Source organism: Quercus robur, chromosome 3, assembly GCF_932294415.1.
Source record: "Quercus robur chromosome 3, dhQueRobu3.1, whole genome shotgun sequence".
Taxonomy (NCBI): Eukaryota; Viridiplantae; Streptophyta; class Magnoliopsida; order Fagales; family Fagaceae; genus Quercus; species Quercus robur.
In genome coordinates, this window is record NC_065536.1 from 55,296,096 (window position 1) to 55,324,022 (window position 27,927).

The 27,927-nt window shown below is 34.2% G+C and overlaps 2 protein-coding genes across 2 annotated transcripts; both read right to left on the reverse strand.

The window, feature by feature from the left end:
* Window positions 1–197: 197 nt before the first annotated feature.
* Window positions 198–18,520, reverse strand: LOC126718435 (alpha-glucan water dikinase, chloroplastic). The gene is made up of 34 exons (XM_050420621.1): window positions 18,349–18,520; window positions 17,039–17,340; window positions 15,543–15,584; window positions 15,322–15,431; window positions 15,130–15,208; window positions 14,915–15,006; window positions 14,661–14,814; window positions 12,177–12,398; window positions 11,653–11,991; window positions 11,439–11,549; window positions 11,201–11,299; window positions 10,949–11,089; window positions 10,725–10,813; window positions 10,059–10,193; window positions 9,482–9,644; window positions 9,260–9,349; window positions 8,992–9,177; window positions 8,608–8,670; window positions 8,468–8,530; window positions 8,281–8,340; window positions 8,035–8,187; window positions 7,817–7,900; window positions 7,276–7,452; window positions 7,086–7,192; window positions 6,653–6,866; window positions 6,466–6,569; window positions 6,132–6,267; window positions 5,823–5,948; window positions 3,968–4,078; window positions 2,539–2,637; window positions 1,659–1,832; window positions 1,488–1,580; window positions 1,161–1,276; window positions 198–719 (listed from the first exon to the last, which is right to left on the reverse strand). Exons 2-34 carry the CDS (start codon window positions 17,315–17,317, stop codon window positions 515–517), a joined length of 4,416 nt encoding a protein of 1,471 aa, XP_050276578.1. The 5' UTR covers window positions 17,318–17,340; window positions 18,349–18,520; the 3' UTR covers window positions 198–514.
* Window positions 18,521–24,890: 6,370 nt separating this feature from the next.
* On the reverse strand, window positions 24,891–25,382 carry LOC126719812 (uncharacterized). Its single transcript, XM_050422324.1, has one exon. It carries the CDS (start codon window positions 25,380–25,382, stop codon window positions 24,891–24,893), a length of 492 nt encoding a protein of 163 aa, XP_050278281.1.
* Window positions 25,383–27,927: the final 2,545 nt, after the last annotated feature.

Genomic DNA, 27,927 nt, shown 5'->3' on the forward strand with positions numbered 1-27,927 from the left:
CTTGTTTTTGGTTAAGGTTTGGGAACTTTAATTCGAACCTCTTGTAGGTCATTAGTGTATAATCAAATTCCAGACACTTGGGTGGTGATCGATGCCCTTATTGCCACGTAAAACCTAAATCACGCATGACTAAGAAAAATAAGGGCACATTTATGAAATAAAAAAAAGAGGAATTATGAGGACACAGTCACACCACCAAGTCCAAATGGATGTAATTATATTAAATCCAATAAGTTTAACAATGAATAATACATATGGGTCTTCCTACTTTCTAGTTTCTACTAAATAGGTCAACCCGGATATTACATATTGACTTCTTTATAAACTTACAACGTGATAGTTTAAAATGTCATCCTTTATTTGTGTCAACCACTTCTATCATCTTTCATCTTTTCTTAGTTCCCTTTTCCTTTTCTTAGGTTGTGCTTTGAACTATTATTCTTATTTATACAAGTTCACCATGAGGATATATTTTTTAACCCAAAGGAAGGGTAAAAAAAAAAAAAAATCAGAATCACATTTGAGGTCTTGTTTGAACAACGTATACTTTCCCATCTCTAATCACACCTTCAATGTCTTGTGGATACCCGTACAGCTCCTCAATTGCACTACCTGCACGAGCAATGCCAGAAAGGACCGAGTGGCGAAAGTTTCCATCAATGATGAGTGGGTCAGATGAGTAGTCAAGCACAACTTTGTCTTCCTCATCCATCGGCACACTACGGAAAAAGTAAGCCTCGTTATATTAGCAAAAAAAAAAAAATCAAAATTTTCATGAGACTAATATGAAATGCATACATTAAGAACTTAGCAATATGATCTGTTGGAATATTCATGTGAAAATGGTGTGATTGGTTAAATGGTCAAGTCCCACATCGAGTAGTAGGTAATGGTTAGAAGTTGGATGAATGATAGTATTATAATATTAGCAATACTACATGAATTCGAATTACCAATCTTGGTACATATCTTTCTTTTTTGAAGAAGGTACGCATCATTTTTACTCAATCTTACTCTTTACAAATCTATATTTACCCAAGTTGTTCTTATTAAATCAATAATATATATATGGGCACTGCATGTAATGATCAGCCAGTGATAATGTCTCATCTGGCCATGGAACTCATCTGTATCAGTGTTGGGAAGTTAAAAGATTTCACCTGTCATAAAGGCCGGCACCAGCATAACCTTCTAGATCTTCACCATTGGAATCAGATCGGAAAATAATAGACCGTCTTATAAAGAGGCCAATGGGTTTGCTGGGGTAGCCCAACACCTGGAAAATGTCAACAAATTTGTGTGAATAGTGGCAAGTTCAACAAAGACGTGCATGTTCTCTACAACAGTAGAAGCTTATTCAAACATATTTTATTAATTTATTACAGAATTAATGTGCCAATCGTCAACATAGCACCAGGAATTGGTTATTTCCCATCATGCACATCTACATAACACCCTCTGGTGAGAATCGAGGGAAGATGAGTTACCAGGGGAGAGTTCAGATCATTTTTCTTGCTGATAAAACTTAAAGCACGACCAGGATATGCTCCTACTAGTGTTTCTCCAAGTCCCTTTACAACCTGTACCAGGAACGAGATGCAAATCAACATGTCTAATTAATCCAGCAGAGAAAAATGGTAAAGGCATTATTACAATACCTCTGCATATATCTCTGATGAGTCTCCTGAAGATGGATTAGTTGTGTGAATTACAAATGCATAATCAGCATTTATAATCTCCTGAACAAGGACAGCCATGCAGAGATAATCGTGATCTAATTTTACTTTTCTTGTGCTGAAATATGCTCTTTCATTCCACTTTGAAGCCCAGACCTGGATTGTAACAGATCAAGGCATATCCTATATATCAGAATTTTTTTAATGGAAATAATTGATAACTGAAATTTAAATGTAGGAGAGCAGTGTGATGATTGCAAGATACAGTTACAACTTCCTCATTGCACAATAATTTTTACATAGAAAAGTCAGGGGAGATATCTGACATCACAAGCAAACTGTTTATACATCCAACATAAATATATACTAATCAGCTAGATAGAATTAAAAACATAGATTTTTGTGAGGTACTCCTGCAAATTCTGACCATGCAATAGAAGATAGGATCATATTCACTCTCTCAGAATGAGAATATCTACGAACAGCAAGGTGGATGGATATAAGGAGGATACAAGGAGTGTCTAAATCAGAGAGCACTGAAGAGCATCAAAAATCAATGATTAAAGATCAATGTCCTAGATGCCTCATGAAAAAATTTCAAGACATTAAAGTGATGATATTAATACCACTATTACTAGGGCTAGTGGAACAAAATTATTTGATCCCTATTTTTATCCAAATAGAAGATTTTACGAAAGAAAAGCAAGAAATTGATTACAATCAATGAAGCATAAATATCAGGAATACCTATTTTTATCAAAATAGAAGATTTTATAAAATAAAAGCAAGAAATTTATTAGAATCAATTAAGCATAAATATCAGGTTATATGATATACTTGAGCGGAGAAAAAGCAGTCTTACCTTCTTTATAGCCATCCATGCCTGCCTCCATCGCTGTTCACCTTCATCACCAGGCCAAGGCATTCCTGAACCTTGCATCTTAGTTTTCAGCTCCTGAACCTGCAATTAAGTCTTGCAATAAGCTATTAATTTCATGTGAAACTAGGTTATTCTGCCATAAGGCCCTAGCAGAATTATATTCAATGGAAAACATGCAATACCTAGCCTGTCTTAAGGAATGGTTAAGTTCAGCCAATGATGGAATAAGTTTAACAATTTCCTTATTAGTTTTAGAATCCTACTTCAATTAAAAAAATAATATGGAGACATATAAGTATATGGTGAAGATATAAAGCTCAACTCTAAAAGCCCTAAAATCGTTTAAAGTATGCCATTTGGCTATGTTGAGACCTACTTTCTTCCATGTTTGGCTCCAAACATATTTAGAGCCTGCCATGTGCAATGTGGTTAAGTAAGTCATATGCATTGCACATAACAAGAACACATGCCATTTTCTTATTGGGGGTTGGAACTTTAGAGCCAAACTTTGTCCTTAATTATTATTGTTATCAATGACTCATATATTAGTCTCATTAATACTCTTATTAAATATCTCCTCATGATCAATGATTCCACTTGGCTCATTTAATGAACCCATTATCTCTTTGATAAATCAGTTTTTAGTTATCAATGAAGTACATGACAAATGCTATATATTCAATAATTTGTAAATTTAATTATGGTAGCTATGTGTAATTAATTTGTAATTAATATTAAGTGTTAATTTTAGTTCAAAACTTTAATTAAAATAGCTATATACCCATTTAATATAATTTATTAAACTAACGTTTTCAAACAAATTATTTACTCTAAAATGGTGTCTAAAAATTATTTGGGTATTGATATTTTCTCATTTGCAATAATTACTTGTAAACATATAAGGTCTAACACTCTAACCTATGGTGTGTGTGTGTGTGTGTGTGTGTGTGTGTGTGTGTGTGTGTGGGGGGGGGGGGGGGGGGGGGGGGGGGGGGGGGGGGGGGGGGGTTGGTGTGTGGGGACTACAAATGGACCCAATTCATGCTATTGACCTTTCAAATGGAACTTCCACCCCCATTAAGTATGAGATGGTGGTTAAAGGTTAAGGTTTGAATCCCCTTAAGTGGGTAAGTATTTACCTAGGGAAAAAACAACAAAACAATACAAAACAAATGTACCCATAGCATATTACTTCAAAAATTTGAAGATACTGCCATGATACCATAAATGTTTCATATATGGTTGTGGGTGAAAAAAAAGAAATAAATATGTGCCACATTCTGTCATCGTAGCAAACTTTATGGGTTCCCTAGTGTCTAATAATGAGCTTGTCAGAAAGAAAGAGGAAGATTGTGGACTATGTTATTAACAAGCATGAAACATAAAGCTCTACCAGAAAAAAAGAACATACCAATTGGGGTGGTGCTGCCAGCTGTAAAACTGTCTCGCGAATCTCTCGGAGTGCACTGAACTCTCCTTGTCCCAACTTCTTCTTGAGAATCTTTAACTTCTCAGCAACTGCCTGTAATGTGTGGATGAGAGAGAGAGAGAGAGAGAGAGAGAGAGAGAGAGATTCCGTCAAACTAGAGAATGGTCTTATAGTATAGTCATGATAAACAACAGATCCAAACTGGCACCAGCTGAACATAATATTTGGCAGCAGGTGCAATTAGAGCCCAGAGAATGAAATTTGTTAGGATAACTACAGATTATTCACTCAAAACTGGTTTTAACCTTCAAGGGTTCTCCTAAAAATGCTGCTTTCAAGTAATTGGCCTAAGCCACCTTAAATTGTCTTGATGCAGCCATGTAATTTCTTTTGTTGCTATTTCACAATTTCATCCATTCAAGATTTATTTTATGGGGTCAATGTGTGAAGTCCAATTCAAGCAATTTAAAGGTCTTGTATCTTTTATAGGATTAAAATAATTTTTGATTCACCATCCAAAAGTAATCTAATTCAGGTTTTTATTTTACAAGGTACCATTAATTTTGTAATCAAGGACAAATCTGTAATTCTGCATCTTCTTCTGTGAATTAAGGGTATCTTCATAATTGAGTTGAGTCTTTACAAGCCTCTTCCCTTCCCCAATCAAGTTCTAAAAACCCCACATATTTTCCATACCAAATAACTACCAAAATTCAAACTTTTCCAACTTGGACACATTCAAAAAACCCTTACTTTTTCTTCAAGAATTCTAAACTCTAAATCCACAAATTCTCCTAACCTAAACCCACCACAAGCACACATAGACAAGTTTTCCCTAAATTAATCCTATTGGTCCAAATCCCCCTCAGGAAAAGATAATAATTTTCACTTGATTCCACATCTAAAATATCCTGTTCAATTTACAGTGTTTTAATCTCGTTCATAGCAATTAATCTCTTGTTCAATTTACAGAGTTTTAAAGCCCACCCAAAGACATAATTTTTGTTCACGTGTTCTGTTCACATAACCCCTATACATCAAGAGATTTATCTTTTCCTTCTAAACAATCTGACATCAAATATTTTTCCTCCCCTAATCAAATTCTAAAAACCCCAGGTATTTTCCCTACCAAATAGCCATCAAATCTCAAAACTTTCAAACTCTAATTCATGTTACAAACCCAACACCACCACCCCCCGCAACACTTAAAAAGAAAAAAAATCCTAAATCCTAAACCCTAAATCCACAAATTCTTTTAACACTAAGCCCACCTCAAGCACACATGGGTTGTTCCAAAATCTGTCCTATCATTCAAAGCAACTACGAGAAAAGATAAAAATGTTCCCTTGATTCCACATGTAAAATTAATCTCTTGTTCACTTTACAATGTTACTGTTTTAAAGCTCACCACAAAAGTTGGGTATCACTAAAACATGATGACAATGAAGATTTTACCAAAGCAATTCTCCTATGTTTATTATAAATTATTGATTGTCACAAAAATTTAAGTTGTTAGAAAATAATGAATTTAATCATTTAATCTAACACACTGCCTTCATGTGTGGGCCTAACATGTGGAAATTTGTTTAAATGGGAGATAAAGTTTGAATAGGACTTCCTGTTTTGATACCATAATAAATTACTGATCATCCCACAAGGTTAAACTATTAAAAAATAGTAAATTTAATCATCTAATCTAAGAGAGAGATATAACAAAGAAAAGCCTAATTAATTTTGAAAGTTAGATTGTTCACAGTGAAGAGATGTTAGAGGACTGTAGCTACACAATTCATTATGGGGAAAAAAAGTATGAAGGAATTTTTGATATGAGGAAAACCTGATTTGAATTATCTGAAAGAACCTTCTCAAATACTCCAAATGGTAGGGCAACTGATGTTGGAATTCCAACCCACGATGGCACTTTCCCTTTTAGATAAGAGATATTACGTGATTTGGCTCCAACCTATGAAAATCACAATTTCAAGCAATTCATGCAAACTTAATGCCAGAGAATTAAGACAATTGAAATACATTATTTTGCCCAATCCTATCAATACTAAAATATAAAGAGAAATGAGGAAAAAAATAAAAAAGAAAAGAAATTCTAGGACAGGACATAAACTAAAGTTAAATTCAAAGGGCTAACCATGTCACTCGTGAACTCCTCAGATGATATTGCGTATCTACCATTAAATTTCTTTCTAACCAAAGTTAAAGATGGTGAAGAACCATCTTTCAAGTTAGTTGAACTTGCATCTGCTAGCTCACCTTCCTTTAGCTCACTAAATGAGAAACAAAAAGGGTAATAGAGATTATATTTCAGTGATGTTCATTCATGCAACATTAGAAGAGAGATACATCATGCATAGAAATAATGGAATTCACTAAGTTCATTGATAGTTCATATGCCATTTCATCATGCATATAATGGAACATACAACCAACATATTTTAAAATTAAGCTAAACAAATGGGAATTACCTATAAATTACATCGGCAGATGTAGGTTTTAGGCTCAATAACTTCCCTTTCTTAGCTTGGAGGTCAGACAATATACTAGGATCAAAGCATGTGGCAAAGCATATCTGCAAAACAATTGTCAGCTATTTTAATAAAAACTTACCTATAAACTCACAAAGAGGAAAAATATGATTCAAAGGATAACTACCTTGCCATTTCTTGCTCGCACAGATACATGAGACAGGACATCAGGCATATCAGGAGTCAGCACAGCCACCACACCATCTGGAATTTCTTCCTCTCCTCTTACACTTTTTGCCACTAAAATTGTAGGCTGCCCATAAGATTTATTCTGAACAGCAAGCAACTCATCCACAACATCAACATATCCAACAACTTCAACTGGGCTGATAACTTGCCAGCTGTGTCAGACCAACCAAAGTTGCATTAGGAGGTTATCTTAAAGCATTTAATCAGTGAATGATGCTATGTGGTCCAATTTTCAAGCTTCATTATTTTCAATTACCTAAAATAAAAATCACATCTCAATCCATTTGATAAATTATACATATATTCAAGTTAATAACCGTAACATGAGGTTTCAACAGGATTTATTTGATTAAATGGACAGTACAATCAACCTTCCGAGGTTAGCAGTCTTTCGAAGAACAGGATCAAGTCGATTAAGAAGTGTGGATAAAGAGGCAGCAGATCCAGCACGGATAATTTCTTCAGTAAATATGTTCACCTGTGAGATGTAAATATGAGGACAGAAACAAGGCAGGCATATGGTGTTTGTTATTTGGATTTTTAAGATAACTTGTAACATACAGCCCATTGGTCCACTCCAAGCCGTGACCCAAGGTACTCTGCTGACGGTTGCAAAACTTGCAGGTACCACTCTGCCTTGTTTGCTAGTGCGAGACGGGTTCTGTCAAGGACCGATTTTGCATATAATGCCCAGTGATCATCCCTACTCTTGGACATGCTTTGGGCATGATTCCATCCCTTCAAAAGAAATGGTAGAAATATTATATTGTAATGAAAAAAACTGTCTTCTATAAAAGCATGTGTTGTTTATCATCTTAAAATTCTCGTTTAGAAATAGGCACAAAACAACAATGGCACTGCAATATTTAGTCATTGCCTATAAAATTCAACTCCTTCATATTTCAAGAAAATGCAGTGTTGGATAACTCCCTTGATCTTTACTCTATGCTTCTCAATAACAATTTTTCAGAACAATTTGTTTCCAAAGCAAGAATTTGAAAACTTGTTCTATAATGTGTAAACACTCAGATATGGTCTACAATTACCCCAAAAAAAAAAAAAAAAAAAAAAAAAAAAAACTAATTAATTTTATGTGTAATACCTTCAAGCAGTAGATGAGATCCTCATTATTGTCCCATGAAAGTGCAAGATTTTCGAGAACTAGAGCAATGAAGTACATAATTTTCTGCGTGATGCATAAATTGGCTGGTCAAAAACATATAGTATGATATTACAATCATTCACGACTGTAGACAGAACTGACACACTAAGGCATCAAACATGAGGCACAAAACAACTGATATTGCCAACAGGATTTACCTCTGGTGGAGCATTATTTAACTCCTCATATCCCCTTTCAATAGCTGTCCTAACAGTAGAATCAAGGGCTATGTCCAAAAACAAAAGGTCCTTCAGACGATCCTTAGACTTAAAGAGCAGTGGCCGGAGCTCCTGACGAGCCTCTAGCAAACCCTTTATCACAAAACCAAAAGAATATAGAAAGGCAACATTAGAGTATAAAGACCAACAGAAAAAAGTGATCTCAAGCATCAAAATTTCACAAACCTCAAGAAGGGCTTCAACATTCTTATCTTCAACATGCTCAAGGACAAACTGAAGCAGGTCCTGTTTAAGGAGATGAACCAAAATGCAACTAGTTTTATAATTTGTCACATACAGGTGACACCATAGTCGATGATAATATTAAAGAAAAAAAGGTTTGACAGTTCAAAATGAAAGTTGAAAACTTTACTGGAAATCCAGATGGCAAGCCAGATATAGGATTTATGTGCACTCCAACCATGAAGCCTTGACCCTGAGGAAATCAAAAGTTTTGTCAAAGCTAAGAAAGGGACACCAGCTTGGGAATCTCCAGCCAGTTACAGACAATACCTCAGATTTGTAACCCATACAATTTGTAATAGCAGACTCAAGATCTGCACCCGAATGAACTGCCTGCATATAAATCATGATTAGAACAAAATTGTGAAATATGGTTACACAGCATATGGGGCAGGCAATGGACTCAAAGGCATGCCACATAAATTATCATTTATAAGTTAGTTCCGCTGCAATTCATAAATTCTACTACAATCCTTCATTTTTTGAAACAAGTATCAAGAACAAAAGAAAGCATAATTGGCATAACATGCACAAAACAAAAATTCTTTGCAAATATTATTGAATATAAACCAGGTGCAATTTCCATGTCTTGCAAAAAGACATTTATAAAAAATAAAAACATAGACCTTAATTAAGAAAGGTTTATGAGCCAACCTTCAAAGTTCTCATGTAGTTTCTCAAATCACGCAGAAGTCCATCCCTCTGATCTCTCCTGAATGATGGTTCAGAATGAATGCCACGATCATAGCTTAGAAGGCGTTCTTTTGTTATTCCATTGTCATTCAAACTTTTCCAGTAAACACCCATATCAAAGTCACTTTCAATATGATCAATTAGTGCCTAGAGGGACAGCATTAGGATTAGAGAATTCAGAAAACGCATACCAAATGAAAAAAATCCATACAGATAACAACTTCAATACCTGACAGATTACAACATCATCAGGGCTAGTGTTATTATGTAACTTTTGATGCCATTCTTCCATCATTCCACCCTTGCAATCATTGTGTCTCTGAAAATCAACATTTTGTTACTCATATTGTTCCAAGTTCCAACCATTCACTTACAAGAGAAAGGAAATAAATAGGGCACAAAAAGAGAAAGAAAAGCAAATAGCAAATAGCAAAAGCAAATCACAATCAACCTGGAGGACCAGGATTTCATCCCGAATTCGCTGTCCCACATCACCTTCACCTCCACGTCCAACAGTAGACATAATCATCCGCAGAACCTCGCGATACTGTGGATGACTTGAATAAATATTCTGGAGTAAGTCTGTAAGTCTATCCTGTGCTCTACTGATCTCACTGCACCAATAGAAGAGAAATTATAATCTTAAAGGATGATAATCTATGCTCACAGAACATCAAAGATTGACAACTGGTTCATTAAAAGAAGTGAATGAAATTAGCAAAATTACAAACAAAAGTGAGATCAGATGTGAAAGCAGATATGGGCAGCATAAACTCAGCATGAAGATAATGATCCAATTTGATGAGCCATATGTGAAGACATACACCTCTAAGGTCCAGAAAGCCATAGAAAACATTGACCAATTGGGTGTTTAGTAATGCTATTTGAACAATAGTATTCGTTGTTTAAACAACATAACATGTATTTCCACAACACTTTTTCACCTACACGTATTTCTACAACACTTAAACAATGTTACTAGAACAACATTACTAAACGGGCCTAAATGCTTATCATATGAGTAATACCGTGGCTTCACATTGTAATTTTTATTCCATATGAGTTGCCTTGTAGCCATAAACCTCATCCACACCAAAATTCCTGCAAGACCCAATTCACCAGCATTTTTGGCTTGATCTGTTAAGTCTGCTGCAATATTAAATCTGAGAGAAAGAACATATGAGTCATCAGTATATGAACAACTGAATCTGAAAATTCTTGGTGACAAAGATATGAGTTAGAATACTATATCAGCAACAATATTTAATAAGATATTCTCTTTTATCTCTCCAAAGGATCTGTTAAAAGCATCCAGTGCTAGCTCTAACAAAACTAAAAGTGAAGTTTTTAGCAATGAACAATCAGAAAAGGGACTCCAAAAATTATGTTTATAGCTGAGTCAATTTGTTTTTGGAAAACATAAATGCACATTAATAAAATACAGAAGATATGATTTTTTTTTTTTTTTGGTGGGTGTGTGGGGGGGAGTTGGAGTTGGAGTTGGAGCTTCAATCAGCATGATACAAAAGTCTAAATCTACCACTAGAAACTCTAAGCATACTTCAACGAAAATTATAGCAAAATGAATTTACTTAAGATCATAAAAAAGCACCTTGCCTCCAGCAGTAAAGGCAAAAGCAGAAGCCGAAAACTGAAATGATGACATATATGGAAATCTGTCAGAGATTACTAACCGGTGCATAAAGGACTTCTGGGCCTCACTTTCCATCTCTGCTATTTTATCCAGCAAAGACTTGGCAGTGCCTTTGCCATCACCATAATCCTTTAATGGGAAAAGTCCAGTCATTAAATCTGGAAAGGTAATCTAATCTAAAGCAGAATGCAAAAAACAACCAAAAACAAATCTGGATAAGCCAATCATAAAAGATACTCCTTGCAATATGAAACAGAGAACAACCTTTTGGACTGGCTTGGGTCCAACACTGAATTCAATATAGAAGTCTGAGCCCTTGTTCTTTATCCAATTTCCACCAGAGACAATGACAAACGGCATCCCTTTGTAATTTTCATCTTCAATCTCAATTTCTATGGATTGGACCTGATAATATATTGGGATTAAGTAGATGTTGTCTACAGATCTTTTAAAAGTTGGACTTTAAAGATTCAATATGTAAGGTGACAGGATTAAATCAATCATCTCTTAGCATACCTCATAAAGGGGATTGGCAGAAGAACTATTAGTAAGTTGTGTTTCAATGGCCTTGCTTAGAGAAACTGAACCAGGGGGTAATGCTGTTGGAGGTGGTACCTAAAAGATGGAAACATATTTTATCTTTGTAAGGCACATAAACTTGCCATTAGAAATTCAATAGAAACCATTATTATCATTTTGAATATCCACAACTTCTTGCAGACCAAGTTTGTGATCAACACATTCGAAATATTACCAACCACTCTCCAGCACTTTGCTTAGATAAGGCCCAGTGAAGGGTAACAGGTTCTTTGAAATCTGTAGCCAGATGCACCTTTGTCTTGCCCTCAGTCTTGGTTACAAGTACCTTAATAATATGCAAAGAAGATAAAAATTAGAATAATCCCCACAATTCCAGAAGAAAGAGATGTGAGGATGAAAATAACATCAGCAGCACATCTTTGTCTTACCAGAAGTTCCTTATCAGCAAGCTTGTAGATTTTCTTGTTCAGAACACGACCACCATCCTGTTCTTCCTTTGTCTTAGCAAAATTTTCCACTACTGTCAAGGCTTTTGGTTGGTTAGAGTCAGGTTCCTTTACAGACTCAGCCACATATTTAGTGATAAGCTGCGTGAAATCCCTTTTCTTGCGCTGAATCTTCCCAGGAGTAAAATACTTTTTGTGATGCAATTGCTTTGCAACCTTAGTTTGTATCTCTCCTTTGGCGATTTTCTTTCGTATCTCATCAAGAGAGGCACCTTTTTCTAGCTCAAATTGCAACTCTTTTCTTGCTTCCTCAAATTCTCTCTGTTCATTAGAACATTATACCAATCAAGATCAAGTACAAGCAACAGCAAGGGATGCACTCATTAAAGATAGAAAGAAGTAGATGAGAAATCTATTAGCATCCACTAGCTATAATAGAAAGCTCTTTAAAATGAACAAAAAAAAAACCCAAAGAACCAATTAGCCTAATGATATTTGAAATTTACAAGTTGTTGGTCTTGGGAATAGTTAGGTTTCCCTGCTTTCTCCCATCGTATAAAAGCTTGTATTTGTACAAGATCATCAGGTATTTTCTTTGTTTCAGAAATAGGTGGCTCCCTCACTACACTACTATCATTCATTTTCATCAACCTTGCTCGGAGATCTTGTATGGAAGCACCCCTGGCTACTTCCTCCAATAACTCAGTTCGAGCTGCTTCATATTCCACCTGTTAAAAAGTGCAAAATTTTGTTATGAGCAGACAAAACAAAAGACCCTGGCATATCAAGGCACCAAGTTTTTATGATATGGTGTCCTACATAAAGAGCTTTTGCTGGACTTTTGCGGGGCATTTATAGTAAATTGTTACTTATATAATAAGAGAAGGACTCTAGGAAGTTGCAGAGATGTTTATCATATTCCCTTATCTGGAAATGGTCACTAAAACTTCTATAAATGCTACCTCCATGAAGACATGGAAAGAAAGGAATGTTCAAGAAGAAATTTACATTATGTAAAAGCTGCACTTTTCTAGTTCTTATTTCTCCATCCACAAATAAATTCCTACTTTGCTCTAATCATTGTTTCACTAGAAGCTAAAATAAGGCAAATAGGTACTGGGTAAGATTCAATTCTCATGCCAGTTTGGGGCATCCAATAGAGTTAGATACATTAGCTAAATACGCATAACGTGAATAAGTATTAGGTATCCAAGACTAAATTTCTCCCTGGTAGAGAAAATTTGGTGGAGGACGTTGATGAGGTAAAGGAGGCATTGAGAATGATGAAAGTGAGAAAAGTCGTGGAATGGCTGAAATTCCCATTGAGGTTTGGAAGTTCTTGGGCAACATGGGTGTATGCTGGTTGACAAACCTATTCAATAAGATCTTAAGTGCTAACAAAATGCCTAGTGAGTGGAAAACATGTACTCTAATACCTATGCACAAGAACAATGGAGATATTCAAAATCATACAAATTACCATGGAATTGAACTTATGAGTTATGAGCCACACTATGAAACTTTGGGCGAGAGTGATTGAACATAAGTTAAGACATGAAACAGTAATATTAGATAATCCATTTGATTTATGCTAAGAAGGTCTACCATAGAAGCTATATTTTTACTTCGATGTCTAATAGAAACTATTGAGAGGCTTGTAAAGATCTTCATGAAGTTTTCATTGACCTACAAAAAGAAATTTTAGGGTCCCTAAAGAGATTATGTGGCAAGTTTTGTAGAGCATATGAAGCTGATTAAGGATATGTAAGACAAAGTTGTAACTAGTGTGAGAATAAGTGAAAGCATCACAAGTAAATTTCCCATCACTATATTTTTGTATCAAGAATCAACATTACGTCCATATCTCTTTGAACTAGTGATGGATGAACTCACTAAATTGAAACAAGAGTAAGTCTTTTGGGTGTATGCTTTTTGCAGATGATATAGTTTTAGTGAATGAAACTAGATGTGGAATTAAAGTTAAGTTAGAAATGCGGTGAGATGCTTTAGATTCTAAAGGCTTTCGGTTAGGCAAGACTAAAACAGAGTACATGATATAAGTTTACTAAAGGTAGCTCTTTTTCTTATTTCTAACAAATTTTTTTCATTACTAATCAAAAAAAGAAAAGAAAAAAAGTAGACAAAGATGAATGGACTGTTATTGTTGTTGTTGATGATGAGGGCTCTTATCCAAAACATAAATTTTGTAATATATTTAGTGTATCTTCTACTAGAATAAAGAAAATCTAAATAAAATTACCAATCATTAAAACCTTTATGCAAATATTTAACAATGAAGATGAAAAATACCGAATGCAGAATCAAAAGTTAAACTAGATACCGACTGTACTCTATTCAAGAAGGTGGCTAGGAGGGGAGAGAGAGAGAGAGAGAAGAATAGTTGTTGAAACAGTGTGCTATTGATTATTGTTACATGTGGCTTGAATGATTCTGTATAGTTGCACCAATAAGCTAATCACAGAATCATACCCCTGGAAAGCTAGTCACTCCCAGACGACTAAGTAATTTATTTGATTTGAATTAACTCTGCATACAAAACTTTGAACAACTTACTGACTTTGTTGGCCATGCTTAGTTCTTTAACACCCATACACTCAATTTTTGGGTTTTGCACAACATGATTTAGAGAATAAGGGATTCTCATGGTGTGCTAGTGGCAGGAGAGGGTTTTTAGGTGTTTTTGGGATTTGGATTTTTAGAGAGTTTAGTACCACTATTGTAACCTCCATATCTTTCTAGTGAGACTTCTTCCTCGGCGCCACCCGTTGATATAGGCCTGAGGTTGAACCACCAGCCTCACATAAAGTTTGTGTACTGTTCCGTGTGTAATTGATTATCTATATTCTGTTTCTATTTCACATAAACCTATTATAATAAATTAAACTCACAAAAAATTGGTAAGATAGATTCCACTATGTCAACAATTATTCATGTTGAAGTCACAGAATTAAAGCAGCACTTTCACTTGCCTTCTCTTGCTCTGGAGTATACATTTGTTTACCCTTTCTTTCCCACCTCAAAAAAGCTTGAATTTGAACAAGATCTTCAGGAACTGAAACATCTGGATTTAATTTCTCTCCCTTATGTATTTCAACATGAAAGTTCTGACCATCATTTTTAAACCTGAGGAAAGAAAAATTCACAAGGACAAAAGCACATAAATTTTAACTATCTTATTTTAAAGTTGCTAAACAAAGCACAAATAAAAATAATGAAAGCTCACCATTTATTATGGGCTTCATCAAATATAAGAAACTCTATAGCTTGTATTCTAGGATCATTAATTTCTATTTTAAGGAAGGAATTTGAGCCAGACTGTAGAAAAAACAATAAATTAATTAATTAAAATATATTTAAACTAGCCAAAAGAGTACCAATGTTCAGTCATATGATAGAATTCTATGACGAAATTTGCTGCTGCTGCTCTCAGGAACTTACTTTCACAAAAGGAGTTCTAAGGGCTCTGTTCTTGTATAACTTTGTTCCATCTGGGTGATGAGAAGGAAGTACCCATTTTCTAAAAGTAGGAAAAAAAGGACATAAGGAAAGAAGTCTCAAATCTAGGTAGTATTTGATCCATATGGGAACTTGAGATGAAAACAATTAAGTTCAAATTACAGTTGAACTTACTCCTTTCTATCATGTATAAGACCCCAGTGAAGAAGCAAAGAGTCACTACTATATGAAACTTGAATATCTACTTGTGTGGCAGCCCCTGGAGCAGGAGTGCTAACACCAACCTGCTCAGTTAAAAGAGTGAAGCCTGTTAGTATGACTTTCTCCTGCATCATATAGATACCTTGTATCAACTCAGCAAAAGCTTTTCCAAGTATCTGGGGTCAGCTTCATACCTGCAATTCTATATTTCCTTCAAGGTTGAATTTTCCTGCAAGCTGCGATGAAGGAAAAAGCAAAAGTTGGTAGACATAATTACGTGTCCAGAACAAAAATTTTCAAATACATGCAGAAAAATTACTCATTTATCAATTCCATTTGTCTAATACTGAGTATTATTTGGGTAATGCTTGGATCAAAGTTTGACTCAGCCTTGTTTGCATATTTTAAATATGCAATAAACAAGCCATATATACAAAGAGATTAGAAGCATACCTTTTGACACTAGTGGGTTACTAAAATAAAAAAATGGAAAATCAAAATTATTTAGAATTTAGAAGAACTAGTAAGCCCCATTTATGAAGAACTATGTTTAAGATGAGATTTTCTTTTTTTTTTTTTTTTTTTTTTTTTTTTTTTTTTGTGGTGGTGGTGATTTGGGTGGGTGTTTTTTTGGGGGGGGGGGGGGGGGGGGGTGTGGTTGAGCACTAGCGCTAATACATATATCCATGGACTCAAAACATATCTCAATCTTAACATTTCACTATGAAGCTAACGAGGACTAGAAATATACACTAGGATTATAATACTTAAAAAAAAAAAAAAATTAAAAAGCATCATTAATTTCCTAACTTGTATGCCCAAATATAGGTATCTGAAACTCATGAGATAGCTGGATAACGTCTTTAACTATCTGTCTTCCTCTCCAACATGAGCGAGTGGCTTCTTCAAAATATGATCAGCAGCACTGGAGTCATTAGCCATAGACGCAGTTCATCTCTTCAAGTTCTTTGCTTCCAGCAATCTATTACCGAGTTAACGATCCAAAAGTTCATGGATTGCCACTAAAAGATAATCCCCAGCCCAAGTAAAGGTAAATGAGACCGTACCTGGTGAACCCTGGTCTCTAAACACAACCCCTCAACCCCCTCTCATTCCAAACATACACATATCAATATTATGTAAAACCCAAGTGCCCAAAGGAGGGGAGGCATTAAGAACCTAATGTTAAGGGATATCAATGTCCAATCCATTAATTATTAGTCAAGGTTGACTGCATCATCCCAATCCAAGTTCATTTTAGCTCTTCGGGGGTTTACACTAAAGATGTATGCCTTTAAAGCCGAACCACGTTAACCTCTTATATTCTTTCTCTCTCGTCTTCTCTTTACTTCTGGATATTTTCTTATTCTAACATTATATCAGAGCTACGCCTCGTCTTTTCTAAAACCTGAAAGTATAAAACCAACATTGCTATTCCAGCTGCCATAATTCTCAGTTCGTAGCACATTCGTCCAACCCCACCACACCAAAAAGCTTCTTCTAACGACATGCGAAAATAAAGTATTTTTCCAGTTTATTGATTTTTCACAATGTTATTCTAATGAATCAAATACCATACTCTATCAAAATCTACTTCAAGGCAAGCAAATTTACATACCGGGTCTTCCTACACATTCAACATCTTAAAACAGAAAGGATAAGCAACCATTTTCAGCAAGTGAATGATTACCTCAGAAGCTGGATCCATGGCTAATACAGCACGGGGAACAACTGTGACAGGACACCGTGTTCCTGATGCTAACTTCGACTTCCGCACACTCAGATTGTTCCCGAAAAATTTCCTGGATAGTGGCGATTTCCTTGAATGCGCTGCTGATTGGTTCCCACACACAGCTTGGAACAAAGTGTTTGCAGGAATGCCAGAAGAATTGAGTTTTCTTTGAGGTTCCAGAAGTGGGGGACGAAGCAAACTCTGCTGGAGTATATTATGGCCTAAGGTATTACTCATATTCGTTGATACACTCCTTAGTTCTGAAGAAAAGAAATCCAAGAATCAGACTACAGTAAGAAACAAAATTTTCACAAAAAAGGAGCAAATTATGCAAAGCTGAAGTTGAAGTACTCATACGAATGGATCAGACAATCTCATTACTTTTTCTAATATCATGAATATTAATTTGAAAATTCACCTATTCTAAGCTCTAATTCTCTGTTTGGTTACTAAGAAAAACAGTGGAAAACAAAAGCAAAGAAAATCAAAATATCATTCCCATGCAAATTATTCGTATTACGTTCAGTTGAATCAGAGCCATAGGTTTTCTCTAATCCAAATGCAAAATCCAATTCTTTTTTTTATTTTGATTTCGTTCTACATTTTCTCAGTAACCAAACGGAGCATGAATGAAAAATAAAAACCATAAAAAATAGTAACAATTTGAACATTCTATTTCTACTCGATAATTTTCCACAGAGAAATCCTAGAATTCTTGAAAAAAAGTGAGAGTAAGAAACAATAAATTAAAAAAAGAAAAAAAAAAGAAAAAAAGTGAGCAGAGCTGAAGCTTAGGTACTGTTACAGTCAGTTACACATTCTAAACAAGATAAGAATGGATCAGACAATCTCTTTAATATCATGAATATAAATTTGAAAATTTACCTATTCTGAGCTCTAATTCTCTGTTCGGTTACTATGAAAAGCAGAGAAAATCAAACTATCATTCTCACGAAAATTATTCGTGTTACACTCAGTTGAATCAGAGCCATAAGTTTTCTCTAATCCGAATGCAAAAATCCAACTCTTTTTTCTTTTCATTTCTTTCTACATTTTCTCAGCAACCAAACGGAGCATGAATGAAAAACAAAAACCGTCAAAAATAGTAACAATTTGAACATTTTTCTATCTACTCGATAATCTTCCACATAGAAACGCTAGAATTCTTGAAAACAAGTTCAAACTAGATCAAGATTATGACAAAATCAGTATCCAGAAATTGATCAAACTTCTTTAAAAAGCAACACAGATTGAGTTTCCAAACGTACCTTTGAACTCGATTTGAAGCTCTCCGAATTGTAGAGAATATAGGATTAGATCTTAGAATCAAAGAAAATTGTGTAGCACTAGAGAGAGCTCGAAGTATTGGAGGTTTTTATTTCTCTCACTCACTCGGTCTCGGTGGCTCTGCCTCTGAGATGAAGAAGTTCTTTTAAAATGAAATGAATGAAGAGCAGAATTACATAGAGTGACATGGCGTTATATCACCTAAGCTGGACGCTTGGCGTGGTTTCATTGGGCCACGTAGACGGAAAAGTTCGGGAATTGGAGCTTGTCACGTGCGAGCGAGAGATGGTAGGAAAAAAGAAAAGCATGGGCTGAGCGAAAGAAGCCGTGGGGTCCGTGAAAATAGAAGACCTTTGATATTTAAAAAATTGTGGTTGTTAATTGCCCATGGGCTTTATTTGAATTTTCAGTATTACCCCTATGTCTTTGATACTTGTAGGATTTTTTATTTTTATTTTTTACTTTTTACTTTTTACTTTTTAAGTTTTAAAGTGTACGTGTGACATTAAATTTTAGATTTATGATTCAATCATAAATTTTTTTTATCAATTGTGATAATTTGAACCACTTCTTTTTTGCTTTTCTTGTTTCTCCGATATTCTATACATATATTTTTTCATTTTTCCGCCCCCTTTTGGCTACATATTTTATGGGACCAGCTCTAAAAAGACGTAGAAACAAAGAATGTTAACATCTTAATTCTTAACATCAATTGACAATTGCTCAACTGAGCAATCAATAGTTCTAACTTCTAAGTTCATTCAAAGTCCTCACTCCTCACGCATTACATATTCAAAATTCAAGCTCAACTAAGTAATCAATTCTCAATTCCTTCTCAAAAAAACTAAGTAATCAATTCTTCTACAATTAGAAAATAATAATAATAATAATCAATTACGGCAAGTTTGTCATAGGTTCTCAAATTACTAGTGAGTTTGACAATCAAGTTTTTCGGTAGTTTATTTGTTAAAAAGTGGGGCAAAAATAAATAAATTTGTTTTCTTTTAAAAAAAAAACTGATTTATTTTTTTAATAAAGTGTGAGACAAAAAGCATATTTAAGCAAAAAAACTATCTAAGAAAAAGTTTTGAAAAAAACAATTATTACAACACTAGTGTTTAGAAGTGACATTTAAAATACTGAATTTGATTTTGTCATGTATGATTTTGAAAAGGTGATGCACATGTGGAGCTCGGTAATGTAAAATGAATTTCATTTTGCAAATAAAATTAAAAAGATATGATTTTACACCATTGTATTAGTTTTCTCTTCCTTTCTCACATCATTTTCAATTTAAATCATATTACATAATCTAATTTTTTTTTAGAGATAGTTTTAGCGTATGTCACCCGCTCTTAATGATTGTTTTTTATCATTAGACTAAGACATCAATTAATTTTTGATATAGAAATCTCATATTTCTTATTCGACTTACCAGTTGAATTAATTAGAACTCGCAGCAGAATTTATAACTTGAATGGCTATATATGCCCGGTTTCACAATTGCTAGATATATAACAATCTTAGCTTTAAGGGAATATTTCATGGGACAGTGTGAATCTCATATATTAGGAAAGGGAAGTAACATAAGACCGTCCTATTATATAATTTTCCAGAGCCAAACAACTAGCATCAATGTCATTTGCCCATTTCTGTAAATACATTGTTTTCTATCAGATTTTTGCGTGAATTTGCTGTATCAGATTTTTTTTTTTTTTGCTGAATTTGCTGTATCAGATTTAGATGCATTTCCATTGTACTCATTGATGGATCCAAGGTGCAATAGATTCTTGCTAAATCTAATCATTTTATATGTATAATAAGGGAGGTCGGTCATAAATATCTTTCTTTTTTTTTTTTTTTTTTTTTGGTATCGGTCATAAATATCTTCCTATCCTGATCCCCCTCTCTCTCTCTCTCTCTCTCTCTCTCTCTCTCTCTCTCTATATATATATATATATATATTTTTTTTTTTTTTTTCATTCACTTTTATTCGTTTATAAAGAAAAATATATAAAGAGTATTTGTTCCTTTAGACTTATTTTCATCCAAAATATATCACTTTTTAGATTCACACATTCAAGATTCAGTTATTATTTTGATTACACAATAAATTAAATAAGCTATAGAAAATAAATTCATCTAACGCACACTAACAAATTTGATTGAAATAATAATAAATCTATGGCTCGGACAAATAGCTCTGGAATTATTTAGAAAATGCATGCACCCATGTCAGTCCAAGGATAACGAAAGGGATCGCTGAAAATCTACAACCGTTCAAAAGGTCTCACGAATTATAAAACAAATTTAAGTCGATGAAAGAAACAAAAGGGACTACGTACGAGTAGTGTCTGGCCACATGAAAATGCGCACAAAATTTCGCTTACCCAACCACGCAAGCAATACTTTATCGCTTTTGGCCTGGCTGGTAGTCTTTTTCTTCCAACAATATATATAGCATGTGGAATTTGAGTATCATCTAGATTTTTCTCCTGGACAATTTTTCATGGATTATCTTAGCCATTAGATGATAGATCATAAGCATCATCAAAGCCTATTTTGGGGCTTTTGGGGGTCGCATCAGATTGTGAGAGACAGCTCACATGCATAGAAAAGAAGGCGACAAAATAGATATGAAGAATGAAAGTCATTCACACAAAAAACACTGATTTCAGTTGTGTGTCTCTTATACATAGTGTGTTCCTATCATCAAAAAATAAATAAAAATAAATAAAAAATTTAAAGTTGCCTTGTGTGAACTGTGAAAGCCATTTTATTCCAAGTTAATTCAGCTGCTTTGAGAAACTTTGCCACCCAGTCGTTCAGTTTCTTTTTCTTTTTCTTTTTCCTCTTTTTCTTCTTTTAATTTGTTTATTTTCTTTTCTTGCTTTGATTCTTTTCTTTGGAATAGTTGGTAAGCACGAAAATAGGTTCGTCGGTAAACTTTTCTTTAAAGTAGGCCGCACCTTAGCTACTAATTTGCTTAAATCATTGAGCAAATAGTACGTGAATAGACGCAAGAGGTTATTTTATGAGTGTGTGTTATATACAAGAGCATGTATTGAGTCTCATATTAGATCTGTACGTATTTATTCAATTTGGACCATGATGAGTCTTAAACATTGTTTCAGCGATAGGAAAATGATGAGCCTTAGTTGTAGTTTGATTAATTTGTTTGAATATAATACAGATGTTACTATTGTTTTCTTCAAATTGTAATAATTCTTTTAGATATGGTGCAAAAATGATGTGACTAAACTTTATCTCAATTTTTGATTGTACGAAGCTTGTCAAACTCTATCTTAAAATTGAAATTATGAAAAAAAGGGAGAAAATATAACAGAAGAAAAGGACATCATGGAGAGGCAACAAAAGCAACTTCTAACATCCAAGTTCAAGAAGAACTAATTTAATCCAAAACTAATTCCCAAAATGAAATAAAAAAACATTAGGCCAAAATATATTATTGGTCCCTAAAGTTTGCAAAGCAAATGTTTTTTGTCATTTTTTTTTTACAAGATAGAAATTCTACTCTAGTCTAATCTAAGTGTATATGTGTGTGAAACCCCCTCCTGGAAACTTAAATCTCGACCCTTATCCCTTACATCCCACAAGTACTTATACTTATAGAGTAACCATTGCGTTAAGAGTGCGCAGTGGTTCCTTCTTGTTTAAAGTGAGTGCTATTAGTTTTTCCATTAAATGCAATTAATCTAAATACTTACGTAAGTTCCTAACATAACAAATGACATGGCAATTTTTAATTAAAAACTTACACTGCTTGTTTGCTGTAAATGTTTTGTCTATCCAAGTAAATTGTAATAAAAGTTTGATCTCACTTTAGTAGTACGTGGAATAGCATTGTTATCTCTTCTGAAGAGATAGTGTGAAAGAAACAGTTAAAAAACCAAGTGGAAAGTGAACTTATAATGTCTAGGTAGAAGCAGGGACGAAAAACTAAAAACTACAAAATAAAAAATAAATATAGACTGAAAGCCTAAATTACAATTCTCAAATTTTTACCCTAACCTCACTCTTCCTCCACTCAACCTCATCAACGCCTCCAACCTTCATCACTGCTGCTGCTGTTCTGCTCCTTCTCAGTATTGCTACTGCTGCTCCTCCTCAAATCCGGACGGTTGTTGCTGCTACTCCTCCTCAGATCCTTTGCTATATTGCTCTGCCTTAGCCGATTAGCCCTCTGCCCTTTGCCCTCTGAGTTTTGTTTTGTTTTTTTTTTTTTTTTTTTTTTTAATTTTTAATTTTTAATTTTTAATTTTTATTTTTATTATTATTTGTTTTTTATGAACTGTGGTGTTTGACTGTTGTGTTTGTGGCTTTTTAAGTGGTGTGTTATGTCTCTCAACCACTTTGTAATTGTGGCTTTTGTGTGGACCGGTTTCAGTGTTTGTAAATTGTAACTTTTTTTTTTGGTTTTACTATTGTCTGTAAAGAAATAAAGGGGGACCACTGGGATAAGGATGTGACTAGTTTTGTGAATATATGAGACTACTGTTTGGTAAGTCATTAGTGGCTTTTTTTTAGACCAATTGACCTTTTTTTTTTTTTGGGTAGAATACGGAATAACATTAAAACTAAGAAACAAAACCAAGATCAAAACACTGTCTGTTACTATACAGACCACGGCTATCAGCCTCTAGAACAGAAATAAGGTCCACAGGCGGACCAGTCCACAACACAAAATCAGAATCTAAGCTCAGCCCGAAACTTGCAAGCCAGTCTGCACTTTTGTTTGCTTCCCTATAGACATGTCTAATAGTTGCTTGGGGGATTTGGTTCATCAAGAGCTTACAGTCCTCCATAATTGAAGACACAATAGTGTTAGCTGCAGATTGGTGAGTAAATGCATCAACTATGGCACTTGCATAATTAAAGTCTTTGGTTTGATTGTTTTGATTTTATCAAAAATTTTGTCTTTATGATTTTGTCACTTTGTGTGATGTGGCTAATATTAGTATATATATAAACTTGCGCTTGTTTTATTGTGATTATTTTGGTTTTAGATTTTATTTATTTATTATTATTGTTGAGAAGTCCCCTTTTTTTTAGTTGATGTATAGAACTACAAAATATGAAAATAATGAAACATTTTCAAAAGAAAAAATCTAATGATTATCTAATGGACTATGATTTTGTACATTGAGAAGGAGATTGCTGCAAAATTTGGTACAAAATCAATCATAGATGACTTTCAAGACTTAAAAAGAGCGTCGAGTTTCATTTTGATAAATGTGTTGAAATGTTTAAAAAATACTTATTATGTATATTATACTTTGTCGACATTTTTATAATATCAAATGTTTAAGAAACACTTATTTCATATGTAGTATTTTGTTGAATATGAAATAGATGTTAGTTTTTATTTTCATTAAAAAAAAAAAATTGTTTTAAGCTTTGGCCCCAGGTTCGAATCCTGGTTTCATCCCTGGGTAGAAGTTGGGTTGATTGAAATTGCGTCTTTAGTTGGCCGAACATCTAACTAATGTTTGACGAGAATTTCTACATGCAACTCCTTAGAGACTCAGTTGACTGAGTGTCTAATGAGATTATGAAGAAATTGCATTATTTTACAAATTATTGCTAAAAGTTGCACCATTTGATATTTAAATGTTTAAGAATGTTCGGATATTGTTTCTAACTATATTCTAGTAGTTATATGTTATAACTATTTATTTGTGACTTTTCATAGTCTCTATATATTGTTTAAACTTTCATTATGCGGTGGGCGAGAATTCAACATCTCAAATTACAAATCTCTTTGCCCCTTGGCCTTGGGGCATAGTGCGTTAGTAGGAGTCTTGAATTTGGTCACGCTTGCGAGTTTAGGAGAGTTGCTGGATTTGAGTTGTGCATTTCATAAAAATGTTGTGTCAGAATGCATATAGTCCTAATACGCTCAGGGGTGCCCCACGTCATTAGTAGTGGGTTTAAGTGGGTCAGGTCAATGATCACATGTGTGAAATCCTTTTTTGTTCATCAAAAAAAAAAAATCTCTCTCTCTCTAGAAGATTAAGAAGATGTTACGTAAAAAAAAAAAATTCTTTTTTGAGATGTTACGTAAAACTTATTAGTAAGATGTATATGCTTGTGTTCTTATAGAAGTAATGGAAATGAATCAGGACAAAAATAGCAACAAGAACTCTTTCGAAAAGCCCAATCCAAATTAGTACTACACACACATATATATATATATATATATTTGCTGAGACAAACTAGTACTATATTATTCTACAAAGATAAATACTATCATATATTAATAAATATGATATTAAAAAAATGGTTTAAGAATAAAAGATTTTCTTATGCGTCACAGTGCCACAAGAATTGAGAAACAGGACCACAAGACACAAATAGTACAAAGTACAAACATGGCTTCCACATAACTCAAAAATTTTTAATATAAAGGAAAAACAAAAAAAAGCCTAAAACTTTCTTATAAAAATTTTCTTCAGGCCATTTTTTTTTTTGACCACTCATGTACAACTCACCAGGCTCTTCTTCAATGAATGTAACCTGATAAATATATAGAGTTGACAGCCATTTCACACAAGAACGCATCAATTTTGTCAATGGGATTGATCACCTTAGATTCAGAGAACGCGTCATCGCATGCAACGTAGCCATTCATGGCAGCCAAGAGGTTGACATTCAGGCCAGGCAGGTCACGGTCCTCGAGGCTTTTCAAGCTTTTCTTGAGGATGTCAATGGAGTCCTCAAATTTCGCTATGCAGACATCCATTTCGCGGGACTTGCCTTGCTGATGAGCCAATTTCGTTGCCGTTTTGCTCTCGTAAATCAATTTGTGAATGGATGAAACCAAGGCATCATGAGGGTCAGTTCTATTATTCACGATTTTTCTGCCCAGGGGCTTATTCTGAGCATTTTTGCATAGGTCATCGGTGAGAACACGGCCATGAGCGTGGCCGGCGAGGAGGATGCTGGCTGTTGCTAAAAAGACCAGTGAGAAAAATGTGTAGTGCTTGAAAACCATGGTTTTTTGTTGGCTTTAGTAACACTACAAGGTTCTATCTGCTGCAGGGGTTCAGAGAGAAAGACGACTTTTGAGTTTTGACATGGTTGACAAGTTATTTATACAAATTTCAAAGGGCTGTCATAAAAGGGTCTTTTTTTGGTTGATATGTTTTTTTAGATGTGGGAAATTATTGATTTTTTTTCTACAGCGAAGTTTTTAATTAGAAACCACCTTAACAAGGCTTGTTTGTGAGGTTTACCTTAATTATTGCAAAAAACCTTTGTGTGTATTTTTATTTTTAGGGAACAAACTGAAGTGACAAGTTTGACATTTTTTAGTTCAAATAGTTACTCAGCATCGACGTGATTACAGAATGTAGCTATCTATAGTGGGCTTTGAAATAGAGCTTTTTTAAGATTTTACCAAAGATCAATTTTTCCTAAAAGAGCATCAACTATTTTTGAACAACATGGGCTATAACCTCTCTATTTTTTTTTTTCTTTTCTCTTTTTCTTCTATATATATTGATTGTGGATGTGAAACAAGAATGAAGAAACAGGCCCACAAGACACAAATACTACAAACATAGCTTCCTCATAAATTTTTAACCACTCACATAGTCACATACAAGTGATACAACTCACTAGCTAGGCTCTTCTTCAATCAATCAAACTTGATAGAAAACAAACAGTTGATAGCCATTTCTCGCAAGAGCGCATGAATCAGTTTGGCTAATGGGATTGATCCTGTTAGATTCCGAAAACGAGTCATCACATGTCACGTAGTCAGTCAGGGCAGCCGAGAGGTTGATATTCAGGCTAGGCATGTCATGGCTCTAGAGGTTTTAATTTCAAGGACATGGTTCATGAGGTTGTCAATGGCATGCATGCATCCTCATAGTTATTTTTGCAGACATCCAGTTCGTGGGACTTGCCTTGCTTATTAACCAACCCCTTTGCTCTTTTGGTCTCGAACATTAAATTGTGAATGGCTGACTCCAAGGCATATGGGGGTCAGTCGACTCAGTCAGTTTATTAACAAAGTCATAATAGAGCGGCCGAGGGACTTAGAGTCAGCATTTATGCATAGGTCATTGGTGAGGCCATGGCCATGAGCGTGACCAGCGACGATGATGGTGGCCATTGCTAGAAAGAGCAGTGAGAGAGAGGTGTAGTGCTCGAAAGCCATGGTCCTTGTTTGCTCTAGTAACTACAAGGCTCTCTCTGCAGCTGGGGTTCAAATTAAGAAAGAGCGCTGGCTTTTGATGATATGGTCGAGAATTGAGATGCGATTTATATAATTTTCAGTAGGCAGGTCATGTTCCTTGAGGCTTTTCAAGCCTGTTTTGAGGTTGTCAATGGAATCCTCAGAGTTCTCTATGCAGACATCCATTTACTGGGACTTGCCTTGCTTAAGAGCCAACTTCTTTGTCCTTTTGCACTCGTAAACCAATTTGTGAATGGATGAAACCACGGCATCATGAGGGGCAGTCAGATAATTCAGCAAAACTTTTGCGTGTGTTTTTAGATTTTTTAAGTAACAAATTTAAGTGACAAGCTCAACATACTTTAGGCCAAATATAGTTACTCAGCATCAATGTGGTTATCAACACAAGTTTATCTATAGAGGGATAAGGATTTTACCATCAGCTAGAGATCAAATTTTCCTAAAGGAACATCAACTATTTTGAACAATATGGGCTGTAACCTCCTTTTTTTTTCATTCTTTTTTTTTTTTTTTTTTCTTTATTGATTCTAGATATCTCTAGCTATTTATTTCAGCATATACATTTTCTAGAAAATATGTCATTTTTTCAAAAAATATTTTTTTGTAAACTATCTCTTTTTTTTTTTCAATGTTTAGTAACGATCTTAAAAATAATGTTGTTTGGTGTTTAGTTTTTTTATCCTTCTAAAGGTTCCATCAAACGTGAATTAGAGTATAAAATGGGTAACTCATAGATGTATGGAATGAAATATTATATATATTTTTTGAATGTGTTTAGAGTATAATAAAAGAATGGAATGGAAAAAATATATATAATTTTAATATTGTGTCCTTTAACTCATATTTGTGTTTTTTAAATTAGAGATAAAATTAATATTTTAATTCTATTTTATTAAAGAAATGAGTGTTCTTTTCATTTTCAGAAAACTTAAGAATGTAATTGAATGGAGTAATGTACATTTTATTATAACCATTCTATGAACATCATTTTAAGAAACAAGGTCTATGGTGACAAAAATTGTTATCGCTAAACGTCTTAATTTCGCCAAAATTCATAGAGAAGAAAATAATCTAACCTTTTATATAATTTAATATATTAATTGGAGTATTTTTTATCTATATGTAAAACTTATTTTAAGAAGTAGGATAATATGGGAAGCAGAAAAGCCATTTGGTAATTCAAATATTAGCCAAGCAAGACACAAATAAATGAGCAAACATGGTAGACACATTACAAATCAATACGAAGGAAAAATGGACAATTTATGCTTTAGTAGCTACCAAGAAATCTAAGCCATCATTATCAGAATAAATATCATGTTTGAGAAAATATTTA